The sequence below is a fragment of the Acinonyx jubatus genome, chromosome E3 (assembly GCF_027475565.1).
Source record: "Acinonyx jubatus isolate Ajub_Pintada_27869175 chromosome E3, VMU_Ajub_asm_v1.0, whole genome shotgun sequence".
Classification (NCBI taxonomy): Eukaryota; Metazoa; Chordata; class Mammalia; order Carnivora; family Felidae; genus Acinonyx; species Acinonyx jubatus.
In genome coordinates, this window is record NC_069398.1 from 26,504,990 (window position 1) to 26,522,431 (window position 17,442).

At 46.2% G+C, this 17,442-nt stretch overlaps 1 protein-coding gene across 3 annotated transcripts in view; it reads left to right on the plus strand.

Annotated features, from left to right (window-relative positions):
* Window positions 1–17,164, plus strand: part of BAZ1B (bromodomain adjacent to zinc finger domain 1B) — a 72,719-nt gene extending 55,555 nt beyond the window's left edge. Inside the window, exons 14-20 of one of the 3 annotated variants that reach the window (XM_053213213.1) lie at window positions 7,264–7,411; window positions 8,443–8,590; window positions 10,767–10,882; window positions 13,149–13,294; window positions 14,441–14,544; window positions 14,872–15,244; window positions 16,915–17,164. In XM_053213213.1, the coding sequence (XP_053069188.1) occupies window positions 7,264–7,411; window positions 8,443–8,590; window positions 10,767–10,882; window positions 13,149–13,294; window positions 14,441–14,544; window positions 14,872–15,229 (1,020 nt within the window). In that variant the 3' untranslated portion in view covers window positions 15,230–15,244; window positions 16,915–17,164. Of the gene's footprint in view, window positions 1–7,263; window positions 7,412–8,442; window positions 8,591–10,766; window positions 10,883–13,148; window positions 13,295–14,440; window positions 14,545–14,871; window positions 16,798–16,914 lie in introns of those variants that run through there. The other 2 variants (XM_053213212.1, XM_027041958.2) reach the window with 2 other exon arrangements.
* The last annotated feature ends 278 nt before the right edge of the window (window positions 17,165–17,442 follow it).

Genomic DNA, 17,442 nt, shown 5'->3' on the forward strand with positions numbered 1-17,442 from the left:
TCTAGTTCTTACTTTCAGTTCTTTTGGCTGTATACCTAGAAGTAGAATTGCTGCATCATTATAGTAATTCTGGTTAATTTTTTCAAGACCGGTCACGTTTTCCATAGAAGCTGCACCATTTTACATGCCCATCAGCAGTGCACAAGGGCTCTGATTTCTCCGCATTCTTGCCAACACTTGGTATTTTCTGTTTCTTTGGTTACAGTCATCCTGATGGGTGTGAAGTGATCTCTTGTGGTTTTGATTTGCATTCCCCTAATGATTAGTGATGTTGAGCAATGTTTTTGTTGGCCTTTTGTCTGTCTTCTTGGGGGAAATGTTGCTTTGAGTCCTTTGGCTGTTTTTTAATTGGGTTGTATATTTTTCACTATTGAGTTATGTAGGTTCTTTATACGTTCTGGGTATTAATCCTTTATCACATGTGTGATTTGCTAATATATTCTCGCATCCTGTGCGCTGCCTTTTACTTCTTTTGGTGATGTCCATTGATGTGTAAAAGTTTTAAAGTTTGACAAAATTCACCTTACCTGTTGTTTCTTTTGCTGCTTCTGCTTTTAGTGTCACATCCAGGAAATATTGCCAAATCCAGTGTCAACAAATCCAATGTCCTTCCCCTCTGTTTTCTTCTACAGGTTTTAGAGTTTGAGCTCTTCCACTTAAATCTTTGATCCAGGGGCACCTGGGAGGGCTCAGTCAGTTAAGCACCTGACTCTTGATTTCGGCTCAGGTCATGATATCGTGGTTCATGGGTTCGAGCCCCGCGTTGGGCTCTGTGCTGACAGCGTGGAGTCTCTCCCCCTCTCTCTGCCCCTCCCTAGCTTGTGCACACGGGTGTGTGTACGCGAGTGCTCTCTCTCTCTCTCTCAAAAAAATTAATAATTAAATGAATTTTTTATTCATATTGAGTTAATTTTTGTAGAGTAAGGGTCTAACCTCAGTTTTTTGCATGTGGATATCCAGTTTTTTTGGTTTTTAAGTTTTAAAAGTAACATGCTCATTGTAAGTAAATCCAGTGTGAGAGGTACCGTAAAGCATGAAACCACTCCTGTCCTGGTGTTGCTCCCCAAGGATATCAGTCTTTAGTACTTTGGTGTGTTTTCTGTATACATATGAAGATAGTTTTATGGCAGTTGTACAGAATGGAGTCATCTGCATAATGTTCTGCGATTTTTCACCCCTCAGCATAATCTCTGTCTGTCTGCTTTCAGTCCATATAGATCCACATGACACTGTTTTCTCAGTATCTTAATTCCTTACTGATGAAATGTCTCTGGTTTTTCTTTATTAGAATAATTAGCTCCATTTTTTTGTTTTGTCTATTAGATTTCTGCTTAAGATTACTTAGGAAGAAAAGAATTTGAAAACACTACATGAAGGGTGTGGTCCCAGGCATTATCCCATAGAAGAACACTTTTCCCTGTTTTTGATTTTTCTCCACTCCCTCATTTCCTTCTGTTCACAAACATCTGGTAAAGACTTGCCTTGTGCCAGTCGTGTGGGAAGTCTGGAGGTCATGGTGATGAGTAGAAGCCAGAAGTCCTTGCCCTCAAGGAGTCCCGCTGGCATGGGAAGGATGGTCTTGGTGGCATCCGAGCGCTGATGAGAAAGTGCAGGAGCCAGCCTGCCTGTGAGGGGTACCTAGGGGAAAGCGGGGCCGGAGGAGAGGCCATGTCAGCTGGGTTTTGAAGAATAAGTAGGAGTTAATCCAGTCGTGGAAGGGCACATAGGCTTCGTTGGATTGAGCTGACATTGGCTTTCTCCTCACGGGCCAGCCGGTCCTTGTTTTCCCTCCAAATTGATAAGAACACAGAATGAGTTTATTCTCTAAAGCTCCTCAGGTATTTGTACACTGTTGTCAAGTTACCCTCCGTTTCTTCCTCAGGCCAAGGGTGAAGCATGATAAAAGGATGCTTTTGGGAAGGAGGTAAGCAGAGCAGAGAGCTAAGATTCAGTCCGATAAAGGTTTAACTATTTTTTTTTTAATGTTTTTATTTATTTTTGAGAGAGAGAGAGAGACAGACCGCAAGTGGGGAGGGGCAGAGAGGGAGGGAGACACAGAATCTGAAGCAGGCTCCGGGCTCCAAGCTGTCAGCACAGTGCCCGACACGGGGCTCAAACCCATGAACTGTGAGATCTTGACTTGAGCCGCAGTCGGATGCTTAACAGACTGAGCCACCCAGGCACCCCAATAAAGGTTTAACTGTTAATTCATGACTTAGATTCAAACACTCCACACATGTTGGTATCTTCCTGGGATTTAATTCCCACTTCTCTGTGTTCTCTTTTGATGGTGGCACGGCATTCAGGTAAGCTTCTAGATGAAGTCTAAGATGTTAGATGGTTAATAGTCTCCTTTGCTAAGTCTTTTTTCATTAGGCCTCAGTTTTAGCCTTGCTGAGTACTGCATGGGCTTTATTTATTTTTTTTTTTTAATTTTTTTTTTCAACGTTTACTTATTTTTGGGACAGAGAGAGACAGAGCATGAACGGGGGAGGGGCAGAGAGAGAGGGAGACACAGAATCGGAAACAGGCTCCAGGCTCTGAGCCATCAGCCCAGAGCCCGACGCGGGGCTCGAACCCACGGACCGCGAGATCGTGACCTGGCTGAAGTCGGACGCTTAACTGACTGCGCCACCCAGGCGCCCCTACATGGGCTTTATTTTTAACTGTATCCAGAAGAGTCTCTTTCTTGATGTGATGTTCCCTTGACATTTCTTTGCCAGTAACAGTTTCTCATTGCGCAGCAGTAGCTATAGAATTCTTGTCAAAAGTTCTTTTTTAATATTCCTCCCCATAGCAAAGTAACCTCTTTTTAGCTTGTCATATGAGACTTCATTCTTAACTTGATCGGGGAGGAAAATATGAGCATTTTGCTGGTTTAACCTTGGGGCCCAGACACATGGTACACAAATGGAAAGCATGGAAGAGTTTCTTGGAAAATCAATTAGGTTGCCTACTAAGTAGTTCAACAATGTTCTCCATTAAAATGGCATTATGCCCTGCTTGCAGTTCCCGACCAAAGGTCAACTTTGCCACAGCTCTGAAATTTTCCACTGCCCTTTGCTTTGAAGGTTTCCACTTAGCACAGGCTAGGGTTTTTCAGCTGGCACTAGGTGGTTGCTTGAACTAATATGTCTTTAAAATGGGCTTCAGTTTCCTTACTTATAAAAGTAGATGGTTTCTCGAATCCCTTTTTGTAATAGTTGATGATTTCAGATATTTAATGTTTATTTAATTTTTTTTTTTTTTGCATTAAGTGGGAAAGCCGTTGTATAAATTGGCAAAATCCTGAGTTCTTTTAGGCTATTTACTTTGGATGCATTTGTCCCTAAACTTGATTATCTGTTTTTCCATTTTAAATGTTCTTTTGTGGAAGAATATGGTTGAAAGCCTTGTCATATCCTAGCCAAGATAGGATATTGCCTTTTTACTGTTAGTGAAAGGATTAATGGGAACTTTGCAGGTAAGCTGGCTTCCCCTTGATTCTGTTACATCCACTTCTACCTAGGGACCAATTTTATTTAAACATGCTAGAGATTTGAATTTTCCATCAGAATAATGTGTTTAGCCTCCAGCAGCATTGTAAGACCTAGAGGATTTACTGGATACCACCAGTGTCGAATGTCAAAACTTTGTTGCCACTGTATATCTGGTTTGAAAACAGTGTCTTTATTTTTTTTTCAACGTTTTTTATTTATTTTTGGGACAGAGAGAGACAGAGCATGAACGGGGGAGGGGCAGCGAGAGAGGGAGACACAGAATCGGAAACAGGCTCCAGGCCCTGAGCCATCAGCCCAGAGCCTGATGCGGGGCTCGAACTCACGGACCGCGAGATCGTGACCTGGCTGAAGTCGGACGCTTAACCGACTGCGCCACCCAGGCACCCCAACAGTGTCTTTAAAAGTACAACAAAAAACCCAGTGTCTTGAATATGGTGTGGGGTTTTTGTTTTAATGTGCTAGACTGTTTGGAAGTTTTTACAGTGACAGGAGAACAGGATGGTCTTTCAAATCTTGAATGCCTAATGTTTTGCCCTCAAAATTAGAGGTTGGTTGGAATGTAGGCTGGTCTAAGTGGATAACTCAGTGGGTTTAACAGGATGCTAGTGATTGTCCAGCATCTATGATGTCAAGAGCACTGGAATTGGGGATCTAGAAATGTGAAGGAGACCTGGCCCCAAATTGCTGAGACTTCGGGCAAAAATAGTAAATGAAGATTATATAAATGTGCACATATGTTCATAGCAGTATTATTTATAATAGCCCAAAAATGGAAATACCCCAGATGTCCCTCAACTGATGAATGGATAGACAAAATGTGAATTATCCATTCAGTGGTTATTATTCAGCAGTTAAAATGGAATGAAGTATTGTTATATGCTACGATGTGGATGGACCTAGAAAAATTATGCTCAGTAAAAGAAGTCAGTCACAAAAGGCCACACAAAAGGTATACAGAATGTCCAGAATAAGAGAATCTCTAGACCAAAAGTGAATTAGTGGTTGCCTAGGTCTGGGGAAGTGGTGGGTTTAGGGTGGAGGATGTGGAGTGGCTACTAGTGGGTGCAGGGGTTCTTTCAGGGATGCTGCAAATGTTCTAGAATTAAGATTATGCCGCTAGTTGTACAGCTCTGCAAATACACGAAAAACCATTGTTTCTTTACAGGTGAACTTGTTAACGTAAATTATGTTTCAAGTCTGTATTAAAATGAGGTTAAGTAAGCGTATTTCCAGGATCTTCCAAAAAAATTTTTTTTTATTTTAACGAGGCCAGATGTGCTATTGAGCACTCAAATCTTGTAATTCATAGGAAATAGTAAAAAAAAAAAAAAAGAGGGTACTATATGCTAATAGGACTCTTGAATGCTCACGTGCGTCTGTCCACTAGAGGACAGCAAAGCCCATTTGAGCCATTTCTGTCTGTTAGGGCACTCTTTTTAAGGACTGAATCTTTTTTTTTTTTTTAATGTTTACTTATTTTTGAGTGAGAGACTGAACATGAGCGGGGGAGGGGCAGAGAGCGAGGAAGACAGAATCTGAAGCAGGCTTCAGGCTCTGAGCTGTCAGCACCGAGTATGACGCGGGGCTCAAACTCAGGAACTGCACGATCATGACCTGAGCCAAAGTCAGATGCTTAACCGACTGGGCCACCCAGGTGCCCCTGAACCTAAAATTCTTAAATTTGTATTCCATTGAAGGCATGTGGGTTGTTACCATGCTACAAGAATCTGTGTACCATAGGTCAGCTCTCCCTGGCATCATGGGAACAGCCCAGCCCAGTGAGGCAAGCTGCGATTGTGGACTTCACATTTTACTGAGGAGCTCTGAGGAGGGAAGGAAGGAAATTGTACTGTATTTTGAAGGCAGATGTTGAAATTACCTGCAGTGGAGGTTGGAGTAAGGAATGAGCCAGATTCTACTAGAATTTTAGCTGCCCCTTAAATAGACTTTTTGTTGTATTTATATTACGTATTCTTGTTATTCATGAATTGATACACACAGGGCTCTCTGTGGTTCTCTGTTTCCATAAGAAAGAGAAAGGGCAGCCTTTGTTCCCCACTCTCAAACCTCACACCACAGCTTCAGAAGTAGCTCAACGGTCTTTGTCCCTTGGCAGCTCTATTTTAAAGCCTGTGGGCTTCCAGGATAACTAGCCTTTCCTATAAGATAAAGACTATATTACTTAAAATAGACCTCTGCCTAGGGTAGAGCAGAGATGTGCAGCAGTTAGTCAGCTAGGCCTGGTAGCCAAGTTGTAAAAGCAGTAGGCATTGCTCCTTGAATTTGAGTTCAGTTTACGGCCAGGTTGGCCGGATTAAGCAATACGATCCCCAAAAGGTGGATGACAGTAGGATGACCTAATCTCTCAGCTTCCGGTGTAGCTCCCAAGCTTTCCCTCGTCCATCGCTGCTGTGTTTTCTGACTGTCTGAGAATGATAATCCCTTTAGAGGCATTTGTTTATGCAGATGCTTACCTCATCATTGAGGTAAGAAATGTTTTGAAGATATAAACACCTTTTGATTAATGAAACAGTAATACAAATAAAGGAATTATCCAAAAATGGCATTTCTGGTTTTCCTTAGAATGTATATTTTATAGGAGAGAGGGTTGTGTTTATCATTGAATTTTTTTTTAAGTTTTTTTATTTTGAGAGAGGGCACACATGCGTGCTAGTGAGAGAGGGACAGAAGGAGAGGGAGAGCAAGAATCCCAAGCAGGCTCCACACCGTCAGCGCAGAGCCCAATGCAGGCTCAATCTCATGAACCTTAGATCGTGACCTGAGCTGAAATCGAGTCAAGAGTTGGACACTTAACCGACTGAGCCACCCAGGTGCCCCTGTTGTTGAGAGTTTTAACCCCTCCTCCCCCTTCCTAACTGTGTTTTCCCTGGCTTATTCTGAATTAATTTGCATTTTCTGAAGATGGGAAGAGGCAGTGCTTATTATGCTGAGAGGAACTCCCGGGAAGAAGTGAGTCTGAGCCCTGGGCCTCTGAAATTTTCACTTACAAGTTGGTGATAAAGTCAAGAGGAATACTTCAGATCAGTGCATAGTATTTTTAAGTGTTGGGGCACTTGGGTGGCTCAGTCGGTTAAGTGGCTGACTTCGGCTCAGGTCATGATCTCAGTTTGTGAGTTTGGGTCTGCATCGGGCTCTGTGCTGACAGCTCAGAACCTGAAGTCTGCTTCGGATTCTGTGTCTCCCTCTCTGACCCTCCTCTGCTCACACTATCTCTCTCCAAAATGAATAAACATTTAAAAAAAATTAAAATATTTTTTAAGTGTTGTAGAATGTTTCATGGAGAGTATTTACTATAATTTCCAGGCCCTGTAAACTGGGGTTGTGGCACATAACGCAGAAACCGATCATCTTGTTGACCAGAGTTGCGGTAGCTACATGACGTTATTGCATGCTTAGCGTGTACACAGGTGTTCGTGCTTTTAAATGACACTAAATCTTTAGGTGGATTTCACTGGAAGAGACAGGTGTCTGATCACCCTCCCCCGCCCCCCATCCCCTGCCTTAATTCTTTATGTAACCTTTGGTAAGTTTTTCCCACTCTTCAGAGCCTTGATTTCTTCTATAAACTAAATGGGTGAGACTGGAAAAGCCCTAGGAGATAAATGTATCCAGCATTCTCTCACCCCTCCACCTGTTCCTGATGCTGTCAGTTCATGCTCTCTGGCAGCATTTCGCCAACAGTCTGCATGTCATGTCCTTGAGGTCGCTGTGGCAGCGCTGACCTGATGTGGTCTCTGTTTAGGTTGCGTCTGCTCTGGAGAAATGGAAGACAGCAATCCGTGAAGCTCAGACTTTTTCCAGAATGCATGTTCTACTTGGGATGCTTGATGCCTGTATCAAGTGGGATATGTCAGCAGAAAATGCTAGATGCAAAGTTTGTCGAAAGAAAGGTATATTTAAATCAGTGTTGTGTGTCTGAGTGTAATAGGGACTGGGGCTTCCATTCCAAAGATATTTCCCCCCCTGAAGATTTCTGTGTACAACTTTCAAGTGTAATGGAACAGAATTTGCCTTTTTCTAGAGATCTGTAAAATGCTGCTCTTTGAAGTAACATGACAGCAAATCAGAGAAAACCCTTTGTTCCTCAGTTTTGAATATAAGAGCGGTTTATCTTGCCAATCTTTAAATTTTCTACAGGGAACAAAATTAACCTACAATTTTAAATCTGAGTTTTTAGTCATCCATGAAGTAAGATATTCTACCAGCAGAGGGCAGTATTTGTGCATTGGGAAGAATACTCAGGTTTGGGCCAACTGTCACAGTCCTACAGAGCAAGGCGTTTGGGACTCTTTAATGCTTTTAGCTTTCAGAACCCGTGTAAAAGGAACTTAATGACTAATAGCCCTCAAGTGCCTTCTCAGTGGCTGAAGTTATTTTTTGAACTAGGTTAGGATTTAATTCCCTTCCCAAGGATGAAAAGATCCTGTGTAAAACCCATCAGTTGCTCTCAACATTGTTTTAGAATAAATGTTCTAGAGGGAAGTGACCATGTCAGGTTGATTTCATATATTTTGAAACCGAGTGATTTAAGAGAACGATATCAGATGGGTATCGAGGAAGAGGATGGATAGGAAATGTTAATACTTCATGGGGGTTTGTTTCTTAGTGGGAGAGGAGCAGTGACATTTCCTGCTAGGACTTGGTATTTGCTGCCACTTTGTAAATGTTTTAATTGTCCTCTCCTAGATGGAGTTGGATTTGGGGATAGAAGTCAGAAGACCTGAGTGTTAAATTACGAGTAGTGTAGTTATGCTTCATTTCTTCTCAGAAATGACTGCATTTTTTCTAAAAAGGGATAACAGTTTGCTAGACTGTTGGCTCCCCTATGGCGTTAATGGAGGGTGGGTGAGTGGCTCTTTGTTACAGCTTGCCAACCATTGCTGTGCTCCCGACAGTGCTCTACAAGTTTATCTCCTTGCAGGTGAGGATGACAAACTGATCTTGTGTGATGAATGTAACAAAGCCTTCCACCTGTTTTGTCTGAGGCCAGCCCTCTATGAGGTGCCAGATGGTGAGTGGCAGTGCCCCGCTTGCCAGCCTGCTACTGCCAGGCGCAACTCCCGTGGCAGGTGAGAATTTCTTCTTTTAAAAACAGATGAAATGGCTGGTTTATAATTAAGCTTTAGTTATTCAAACTGAATTATTCTAAGGAGCTGTAAGTTCATCTTTTGCGTATGGAGCCTGATCATTTAAGGTATTACAGTAAGAGGTCAAAGGACTCTGATTTCACTTTAGCTTGATGTTGACATTTCTCATCTTCATTGTGAGACACGTTCTGTGTCTTCTTGATCCTGCCTAGCAGTATGTCTCCTTTTGCCTTTTACTTCCACTTGGGCCACTTCTTGATTTGCGATCACTTCTGCAACCACCCACCGCTAAAAATCCTGAAACTCCTGACCTTCCTTATGCATACCTGTTGTTTTCCTTCCTGATCACAATTACAACTTTGCTGTCAACTTGAAAGTCTTCCTCTCTCTCAACTTCCATGCTCATTTGCCAGACATTATCTGTGTGTCCAGACGTCTTACAAAATCAGTCATCTGCTGTGTACTCTCCATGGTCCCTGCTGTCATTTGGCCCTCCTGTCTCTCTCATCTAGGCTCCTCCAGTGGCTTCTTAATTCCTTACCTCCAATCTTTCCCCCTCTTATTCGTCCAGCTTTTGTGGTGATACCAGAAGAGTTTACATAAGGCAGAGATCTGTTCGTGTTACTCTCCTGTTTAAAAACCTTAATTTTTCCACTGCCTCTAGAAATACAGTCCAAATTCCTGGGCCTAATTTTTGAGGTTGTTATAGAATGCTGGTCTTTGTTGTTGTTGTTTATTTATTTTGAGAGAGACAGAGACAGCACAAGTAGGGCAAGGGCATAGAGAGAAAGAGAGAGGGAATCCCAAGCAGGCTCCACACTGTCAGCACAGAGCCCAGTGCAGGGCTGAAACTCATGAAACCATGAGATCATGACTTGAGCTGAACCCAATAGTTGGACACTTAACTGACTGAGCCCTAGGTGCACCCAGTCTGTGTTAAAAAAAAAATTTTTTTTAACATTTATTTATTTTTGAGAACGAGAGAGAGAACATGACCAGGGGAGGGGCAGAGAGAGGAAAAGGAGGCAGAGAATCCAAAGCAGGCTCCAGGCTCCAGGCTCCATGCTGACAGCTGAGAGCCTGACGTGGGGTCCCTCCCCGGTCTGTTTTTATGAGCCCTTATTCCCATTTTGTGTGCTTGTTACAGACTGTTCATTGGGTATCCTTGCCTCTGTGTGTTCCTCCTAGCTGGGAATATTCCCTCTCCCCAGTACTGAGGGAACTGCCTATGGCCTACCTAAAATTTCACTTTTTTGAAGTGTTTTTGTATTCGTAAAATTAGTTGTTCCTCTTCTGTGTTCCAAGTGAGCATCCAGTCTTGCGGTCTTTGGTGCATCGTGCCTCTATGATTAGGCTTACAAGTGACTGTCTTCCAGGAGATTGCTGCTGTCCTGAGAGTGGAGGTGGTGCTTTGTTCACCACCCTGACTCCCACAAGGCCGAACACCGGGGCCTTGTAAAGAGGAGATGCCTTCATAATGGCCAAGTTAATCCCGTTGTTTCCCACATTGCAATTGGAGGTTGTGAAAGGGCAGCTTCTGGGTGCTCTGGCTTGGTCTCCGAGAGGGCAGAGCTGTTTGATCCTGACCCCATGTGACAGCGTTACTCAGTTATTTCTCACTCCGCTCCAGCCACACTGAGAGCCGAGTAAGGCACACTCCTCTGAAATGGCGGGGCTTTAGACCAGCTGTTCAGAGCCGGGATTAGCATTGCTTTGATGTCGTGGTCATCTGTAAGCTGTCCCACTCCTGGAACGGGGCCATCAAGGTGGAGTAACACCTGTCCGGGCTGCTCGTTCGTTCAGTCTGCCCCAAGGTCGGGAGCAACTTTTCATATCTGAAATGTTATGTTACCTGGCTGATTCTGTTGAGACAAAAGAAACAGGTTTTGTGTTGTTTTATGTGAGGAGAGGTGGGGTTGTATTTTGGGCTTGATTTCTGGTGCTGTTGGTGTCTCATCCAAAGCATTTATGGCCTGGTTGGGGAGAGATGCCATTGAAGCTTAGGCTTTCGTTCTGCTTCCCGTGTCCTGGCCTTGTCATCAAACCTGCCTAGTTGGTGAAGAGGAGAAAGCTACAGGGGTGTGGGAATTCATCCTTCCTCAGGAGCGCTTAGGCCTAGAACCACGGTCCTTCCCTACGTGCTTTTCCCTCCCCACAGGAATTACACTGAAGAGTCTGCCTCTGAGGACAGTGAAGATGATGAGAGCAATGAAGAGGAAGAAGAGGAGGAGGAGGAGGAGGAGGAAGAAGATTATGAGGTGGCTGGTTTGCGATGTAAGTATTCAGTTTGCCTTCATAGTTGACCTCACAGTTTTCCAGGCTGCCTTAGGAAGACTGCATTGGCAGCGGACCCCCACCCAGCATTGCTCTCACATGTTGTGGCTGTGGGGTGGGTGACTCCACTGCCATAGTTTCAAATGGGTTTTCAAGATGCCATTTAACCACTTTCCTAGTGGGAGGTTGGATCAGCCCTATGGTAGGTCCAGTTGGTCCAAGATTGAGTGGAATTCAAGCCCCCAAGTGTGTTGATGACGAGTCTCCTGATTCAAACCTCTCAGTGTGTGGGGACAGTGGGGACAATGGGTAAGGAAGGTCTAGGCCCATTGTCATCTCTTAACGGTTGTTTTAGCCTCTGGTGCAGTGCTGCTGTCAGAGAAGTGATTTTTTTCTCTGGTTACAGTGATTTTTCTCATTTATGTGGCATGTATGTCTATAGGTTTGCTGGTTTTAAAAAGAGAAGACTTGTTTTCTCATGGGTTAGGGTGGTTGTTTGGAAGGTTCAGATCTGTTTCTCACTAGATGCCAGCAGGAGCCAGGGTTGGGGAGGCCTCATCATTTACACTTTACTTCGTTGACTCTCTCACTTCTGTGATGGTCATTTTTCATGAGTCCTTTTCATGCTTAAGCCTAAAGTCTTGCAGTCTAGACTTTCAACAGCCTTCTCCTTTGCAGAGTATATACCCTTCCTTGTAGGTTGGTAGAAAAGAGACCACAAGTCAAGATTTTGATGAGCTTTTGAACAGATGATACAGTTCCCAAGATCACAGCACTCTGAACATTCACATCTTGGTATAGAGTCTGAGAAGGTGTTTGGTGTGACCAGTCTTCTGGCGGTGGTGCTGCTAAAACCTTGAGAGGTTTGGGTGTGCCCGCCTGCCCCCATCTTCCCAGTCCTGCAGGGCTCTAATTTGAGACCCATTAATTTCTCTCATTCCTAGAGGGTTTTTTTTTTTTTTTTTTTTTTTTATTCCCCAGGCATAATTTTCCAGTTATCCAGGGTAAGGAGACACGTAGTCCCTTACAGGAAGAGACTTCATCTGCTGGCTAGAGAGTGCATTTCAGATGCACGGTTGTCTGGGAATAGATTCTGAATGTAACAGTGTACTCATTTGGTTTGTTTTCGGAGTAGTGGATGCTTTCACTTGTGAGTTATCTTCTCTTTCCAAGGAATTGTTCTCTCTCCAGGTTTCTAGGTTCTTGTCTGCTAAAAGGGTCTAGGAAATATTAGTATACCTCTGAGTCCTTTGTCTGCTGCACCTTTTAGGCCACCAAAGATGTGTTCCTTAGTACAGCTCGAGGCCCTGGGTTGGTGGCTGTCTCTAGCATTTTGAGTTTCATCCTTGTTGTCAGTTTTTTATTCTCTCTTTCAAGCCTGGTCTTGAGCTTAGAGACCTTAAAATAGCTTATGAAGGGTTATCAGGGTCCAGAAGTGAATGTAAAACACTGTTTATTGATTCTTTGTGTCACTGACTGTGTATACCCCCGTCTCTGTCCACATGTCACCTCCCTGTGTTCAGTGGAGAAGCTTTGAGCTAATCCTTATAGAGCATCGCTCCTGGAGGACATAATTGAGAAATGTTGGTTTGTCTGACATTGACCACCTGTTGTAAACCTGAGACACAGGTCATCTTGGGAGTCTTTGTATTCTTTATTGTTCCTTTCGGGGTTGTGGGCAAGGGCTCTTGTGGAAATGGCCTGGTCCACTGTCTGTGGTTTTCAGAAATGCAAGAAAGCTGGACTAGGGTAAGCCAGAAATTGGATTCGATGAGGGAGACTTTGCATAGGTATCTGCTTTTCTCTGAGAAGGTTGTGGTGAATGTAGGATTCCTTGGGGAACTAGGAAGTGTTCTACGTTCAGAGTCCCCCCTCCACGTAAGGACGTACGTTGACAGGCTGAGCTGGGGCTGTGGGAATTCCAGGCAGACCTGTTAGCAGACGGCCTCTCCTCCTGGGTGAGTCAGCTCACCACTGACTCGTTCGTTCCCAGGAGTGACTGTGAACAGTGGGGCAGAGAGAGCCGTTCTGAAGAGAGCCTACCGAAGAGACTCTTAGCAGGTCTTTGGCAGTTGATGAAAGCTATCCGTTCATCTCCTTCTCTACCTTTAAAGTGTTCTGTTAGGTAAGGCAAGAGAGAAACTGTAAGAGCTCCTTACAACCACGGGGAGCCGTTGCTTTGCTCGACTGGGTGCTCTTCCCATTCCATAGATGTGTTCCCTTCTTCCTCAGCTGTTCGACTCCAAATCCATGTTTTCTATTTCAGTGAGACCTCGAAAGACTGTCCGGGGCAAGCATGGTGTCATCCCTCCTGCAGCGAGGCCAGGACGACGGCCAGGCAAGAAGCCTCATCCTGCTAGGAAGTCTCGGCCGAAGGTACCACCTGTGGACGACGCTGAGGTGGAGGAGCTGGTAAGTGATTTCTCCCCTTCCCTCTAACGCTCCCCCCTTCCCCTGCCAGTGTGCAACAGGTGGAAGCCTCCCCCTGGCGCCCCCCTCCCCAACTTTGCAGGCTGCTGCGTGTGGCAGATGGGTGGGCCTGGAGGCAGCAGGCCCTCCGGGAGCAGCTATGTCCGGCATTCCCCTGCTGTAGCCTGCAGATATCGTCTCCCCTAGTTAATAGGCAGCCTGTGACTTGTTAGGGATTTTAAAATAGTATCCATGTGTCTCCAGTGGCTCAGAGGGGCTGGGTCTCCATTGTGGGAATGTCAGCAATGTTGGAGCCTCACTCACTCTTGAGTCTTTTGCCGACAGTTGTCGTGGAGGGGTGTTACCCTCCCCTCTGTTCCCCCAACCAATGTAATTTTAGTGGTTTTACTTCAGATTTTACTTGAGCTTCCAAGAACAATAAAGGGGCTCTTGAAAATTAACTTATTCTGACAGAGCAAATTGGGGTTGGGGGCATAAAGTGAGCCTCTAGGGAGCTCGGGGGCATTGTGAGATCCTTCTGCTGGCCCGACCCTAACTAACTCTTCAAGCCCGTGGCTCTGACCACTGTGAGCCGCAGCAGTGATAACTCCCTGGAGGGGACACCCGCCCTTTCCTCCTCAGCCACTTAGCTCCCACATGCCTGCAGCCAGAGAGCCCGGGAAAGGAGTCGTGCCTCTGGCTTTTCTTCCCTCAGGCCCTCCACCCCCACAGAGTTAGCCGCCAGTGGTCCCTGTAACCAGTCCAGCTCTCCGCACTTGCTGTTTTATACCCCTCCATGGTGTGCACATAATCCCAGGTCCATCTGCTCTCAGGCCGCCGTCCTGGTGACAGTGGGCTCTCTAGCTGACCTCCAGCAGGACGGCTGTAATACGGCAACTGCTGCCTGCCCTCTGCTGCTCCCCTTGCAGGGAGGAGGCAAGTGGGCTGATGGGAAGACGCCTGCCCCCTGGCTGAGCGCACTCCCTGACTTGAATGTCAGATGATGTTGACTATCTCTGCTCCAAGAAAATGGTTGAACACCTTTTTTTTTTTTTTTTAAAAAAAAAAAAAAAACAGATACACACATTTTCTCTTCCGTCCACTCTTCTCTTGGACCTGTAATAACATGTCTCTCTTTTTTGGTGCCAGGTACTCCAGACCAAGCGGAGCTCCCGGAGGCAAAGCCTGGAGTTGCAGAAGTGTGAAGAGATCCTCCACAAGATTGTGAAGTACCGCTTCAGCTGGCCTTTCAGGTGGGCTTTGTGTCTCCAGCACAGGGAAGCAGGACCCACCTTGTGGGTTCTCAGGGCGTGCAGATAGGCAGCTGGCCCGGGGCGTGCTGAGCGGAGGCCGTGGGATCCACCCTGATCCCTTCGTTTAGGACATGTGTGAGTGGTGGAGGAGTTAGCTTCCCAAACTGGTAAGGGAGAGCACTTCGTACAAGGTGGACGCACCTCTTCTCCGCCTGCCAGCTGGCCGATCTCCGCAGGGGCGGGCGTTCTGGGAGCGGTGGTTTGATAACAAGGTTTGTGTCTGTTCTCGAGGCTACGTTCACATCTCCGTTTGGTTCTCTTCCACAGGGAGCCGGTGACCAGAGACGAGGCCGAGGATTACTATGATGTCATCACCCACCCCATGGACTTCCAGACAATGCAGAACAAATGTTCCTGTGGGAGCTACCGCTCTGTGCAGGAGTTTCTTACTGACATGAAGCAAGTGTTTACCAATGCTGAGCTCTACAACTGCCGGGGCAGCCATGTGCTAAACTGTATGGTGAAGACAGAACAGTGTCTGGTGGCTCTGTTGCATAAACACCTTCCTGGCCACCCATATGTCCGCAGGAAACGCAAGAAGTTTCCCGATCGGCTTGCTGAAGATGAAGGGGACAGTGAGTCAGAGCCCATTGGACAGTCCAGGGGACGAAGGCAGAAGAAATAGAGAGGCAGGGCCCTGGTAAGGGAGCTGAGGTGGGGGGAGTGGAGAGAGCTGGGGAGGGTGAGCGGGGGGCGGGAGAGGAAGGCGGACAGGAGTGTGGAAGGGAGGGAGTCACGGGGAGTCCCGAAGTGCCCGTCATCCCGAGCTTCTGCCGCCCTCCCCAGCTCTCCAGAGGGCCCTCCGCACACAGAGCTCTTTGGAGAACCTGCTCTTGGGTGGTCTCTGCCCAGAGACACGGCGGGTGGTAGACGAGAGCCTTGGCCCTGAAAGTGTCCAGGGAGGGGCTGGGGGTACAGCCCTTGTCGTGAGCCCCCGTCCTTTAACCTTCTTTCCCGGGGTCCCTCTCGCTTTGGCCACCACAACAGCGCCAAGCCTCTGGTCTCTAGGGGAGGGGTTACTGCATTACATAGAAGGATCGGGGGTAATCAGGCCAACTGGGGAGGTGGTGTTGATTTTTTTTAATCTGTATTTACACCCAGTCTTGTTTCTTCAAGCCCATCCTCTGTGTCTCGCTCCCCCTCCCTCAGGTGACGCTATCAGTGAGTGCCACACCACGTTCTGTATTCACCAGCATCATGAGACACTTGTGCTCCTTTGAGTTGCTCTTGGCAGAGTAAAGGGACACGTCCCGGAGCCATTCCTGAATCTAAACCCTCCCCCTGTTTGTGACAGCTCTCTCCCTGCTCCCACCCCACCCCACCTCACCCCCTCAGGAAAAAAAAAAAAAAAAAAAAAAAAAAAAAACTTAAAAAAAAAAAACTAAAAAAAACCCCACAAAAAACCTAAGGCACTTCACTTAGAGACTGGAGTCCTGCTTATAATCATGCGTATATCCTTTACTTCAATGGGTCTGGCCAGAGGGGTGTTGGAGCCCAGCCCACCCACGTACCAGACAAGCTCTTAGGGGAGAAGAAAAGCAGGAAGAATTTAAATGTTTAATTTTTTTTAATTGACTTTTCTAGTTATTAAAAGTTGCTTGTTTCAGCAGTGATATTGTATAAAGAACATCTTGTAAGATATTTCTGTCATCTTGCTTTGGCACATGTACAGTACAGTTTATATGATAACGTGTTCGCTTTACTTTGCCCCGTCTCCTCCCTCAGCCCATCCTCTCTCCTTCAGAGAAGCCGGGCTGGAGGGTCATCGGGGCAGGTGGTGGGACCTGGGGGGGAAGGGCTGTCCCTCTGCCTGCCCCGACCGCCGATTCTGCCGCCTCCATCTACAGCCGCCACCTCCCGCTTCCCCCCACCGTGTCCCCACGAAGCTGAATCTTGCCGGTCCGCCAGCTGCGCGTGGGGTGGGGGTGGGGGGCGTGGAGGAGCTCTGCCGGCCCTTCCGCAAGGAGTCTGGCGTTAGTGGCTCTGGTTGGGCAGGACTTCCTAGTCTTCTTTCCCTTTTATGGCAGATTTTGATAAAATGCAAAACAGGGTTTAATTTTCTTTTCTACCAGCTTTGAATTTAGCAAATGTGAGCACCTCAGCTCTTCTGTAACTATTTAAGTTAAGGGAAAACATGTCCACCAAGGGGATTGCAGCTCCTAGAACTGGAGAATAAAGCCTCTTAATACTGAATTTCAAGGTGTGTTCCCTGTCTCGCCCGCCTACCCTGCCCAGAGACCGGGGCGGGGGGGGGGGGGGGGGATTTGCTCCAGTGGCTGCTGGATAGGTTTACTGTCCCTTCTCCCACAGGTTCGGAGTTAGCACTGATGCTACAGTTCCGTGATCCCAGCCACCAACACCTCCCCCTGCCTCTTACCCTAGAGCCAGTCTGTTCTTGTTAACAGTGAGAATCCTGTGTTCCCACTTCAGTGACACCTGAATTGTTTGTTGTTTTTTTTTTTTTTTTAATTGTCTTTAAGGAGGAAGGGCCCCGTTCAAGGGTAAACTTGTAATAAATTGGAATTTCAAATAAACATTATGTACTTGTGTTTATAAAGAAGCAGCAGTTCTGGTGAATCTTTCTTTGTGTTTGTGGGGGCGGTAGTGGCACATGTGTCCCCCAGGGCTCTTTCCCGGAGCTGAGAGGACTTCTGACCATCTTTTTAACCACAGGCCACATCCATTTGCATTTCTTTGCTTCCTGGAGAGATTTCTGGTGCCCAGTAATCAGAGTGTGACTTTCAAGCTTCTGGCCTGGTCTCTGAAACCCCCAAAATTGTCATTGGAAATTTCCGGGGGCGGGGGGGGGGGGCGCCTGGGTGGCTCAATTGGTTAAGC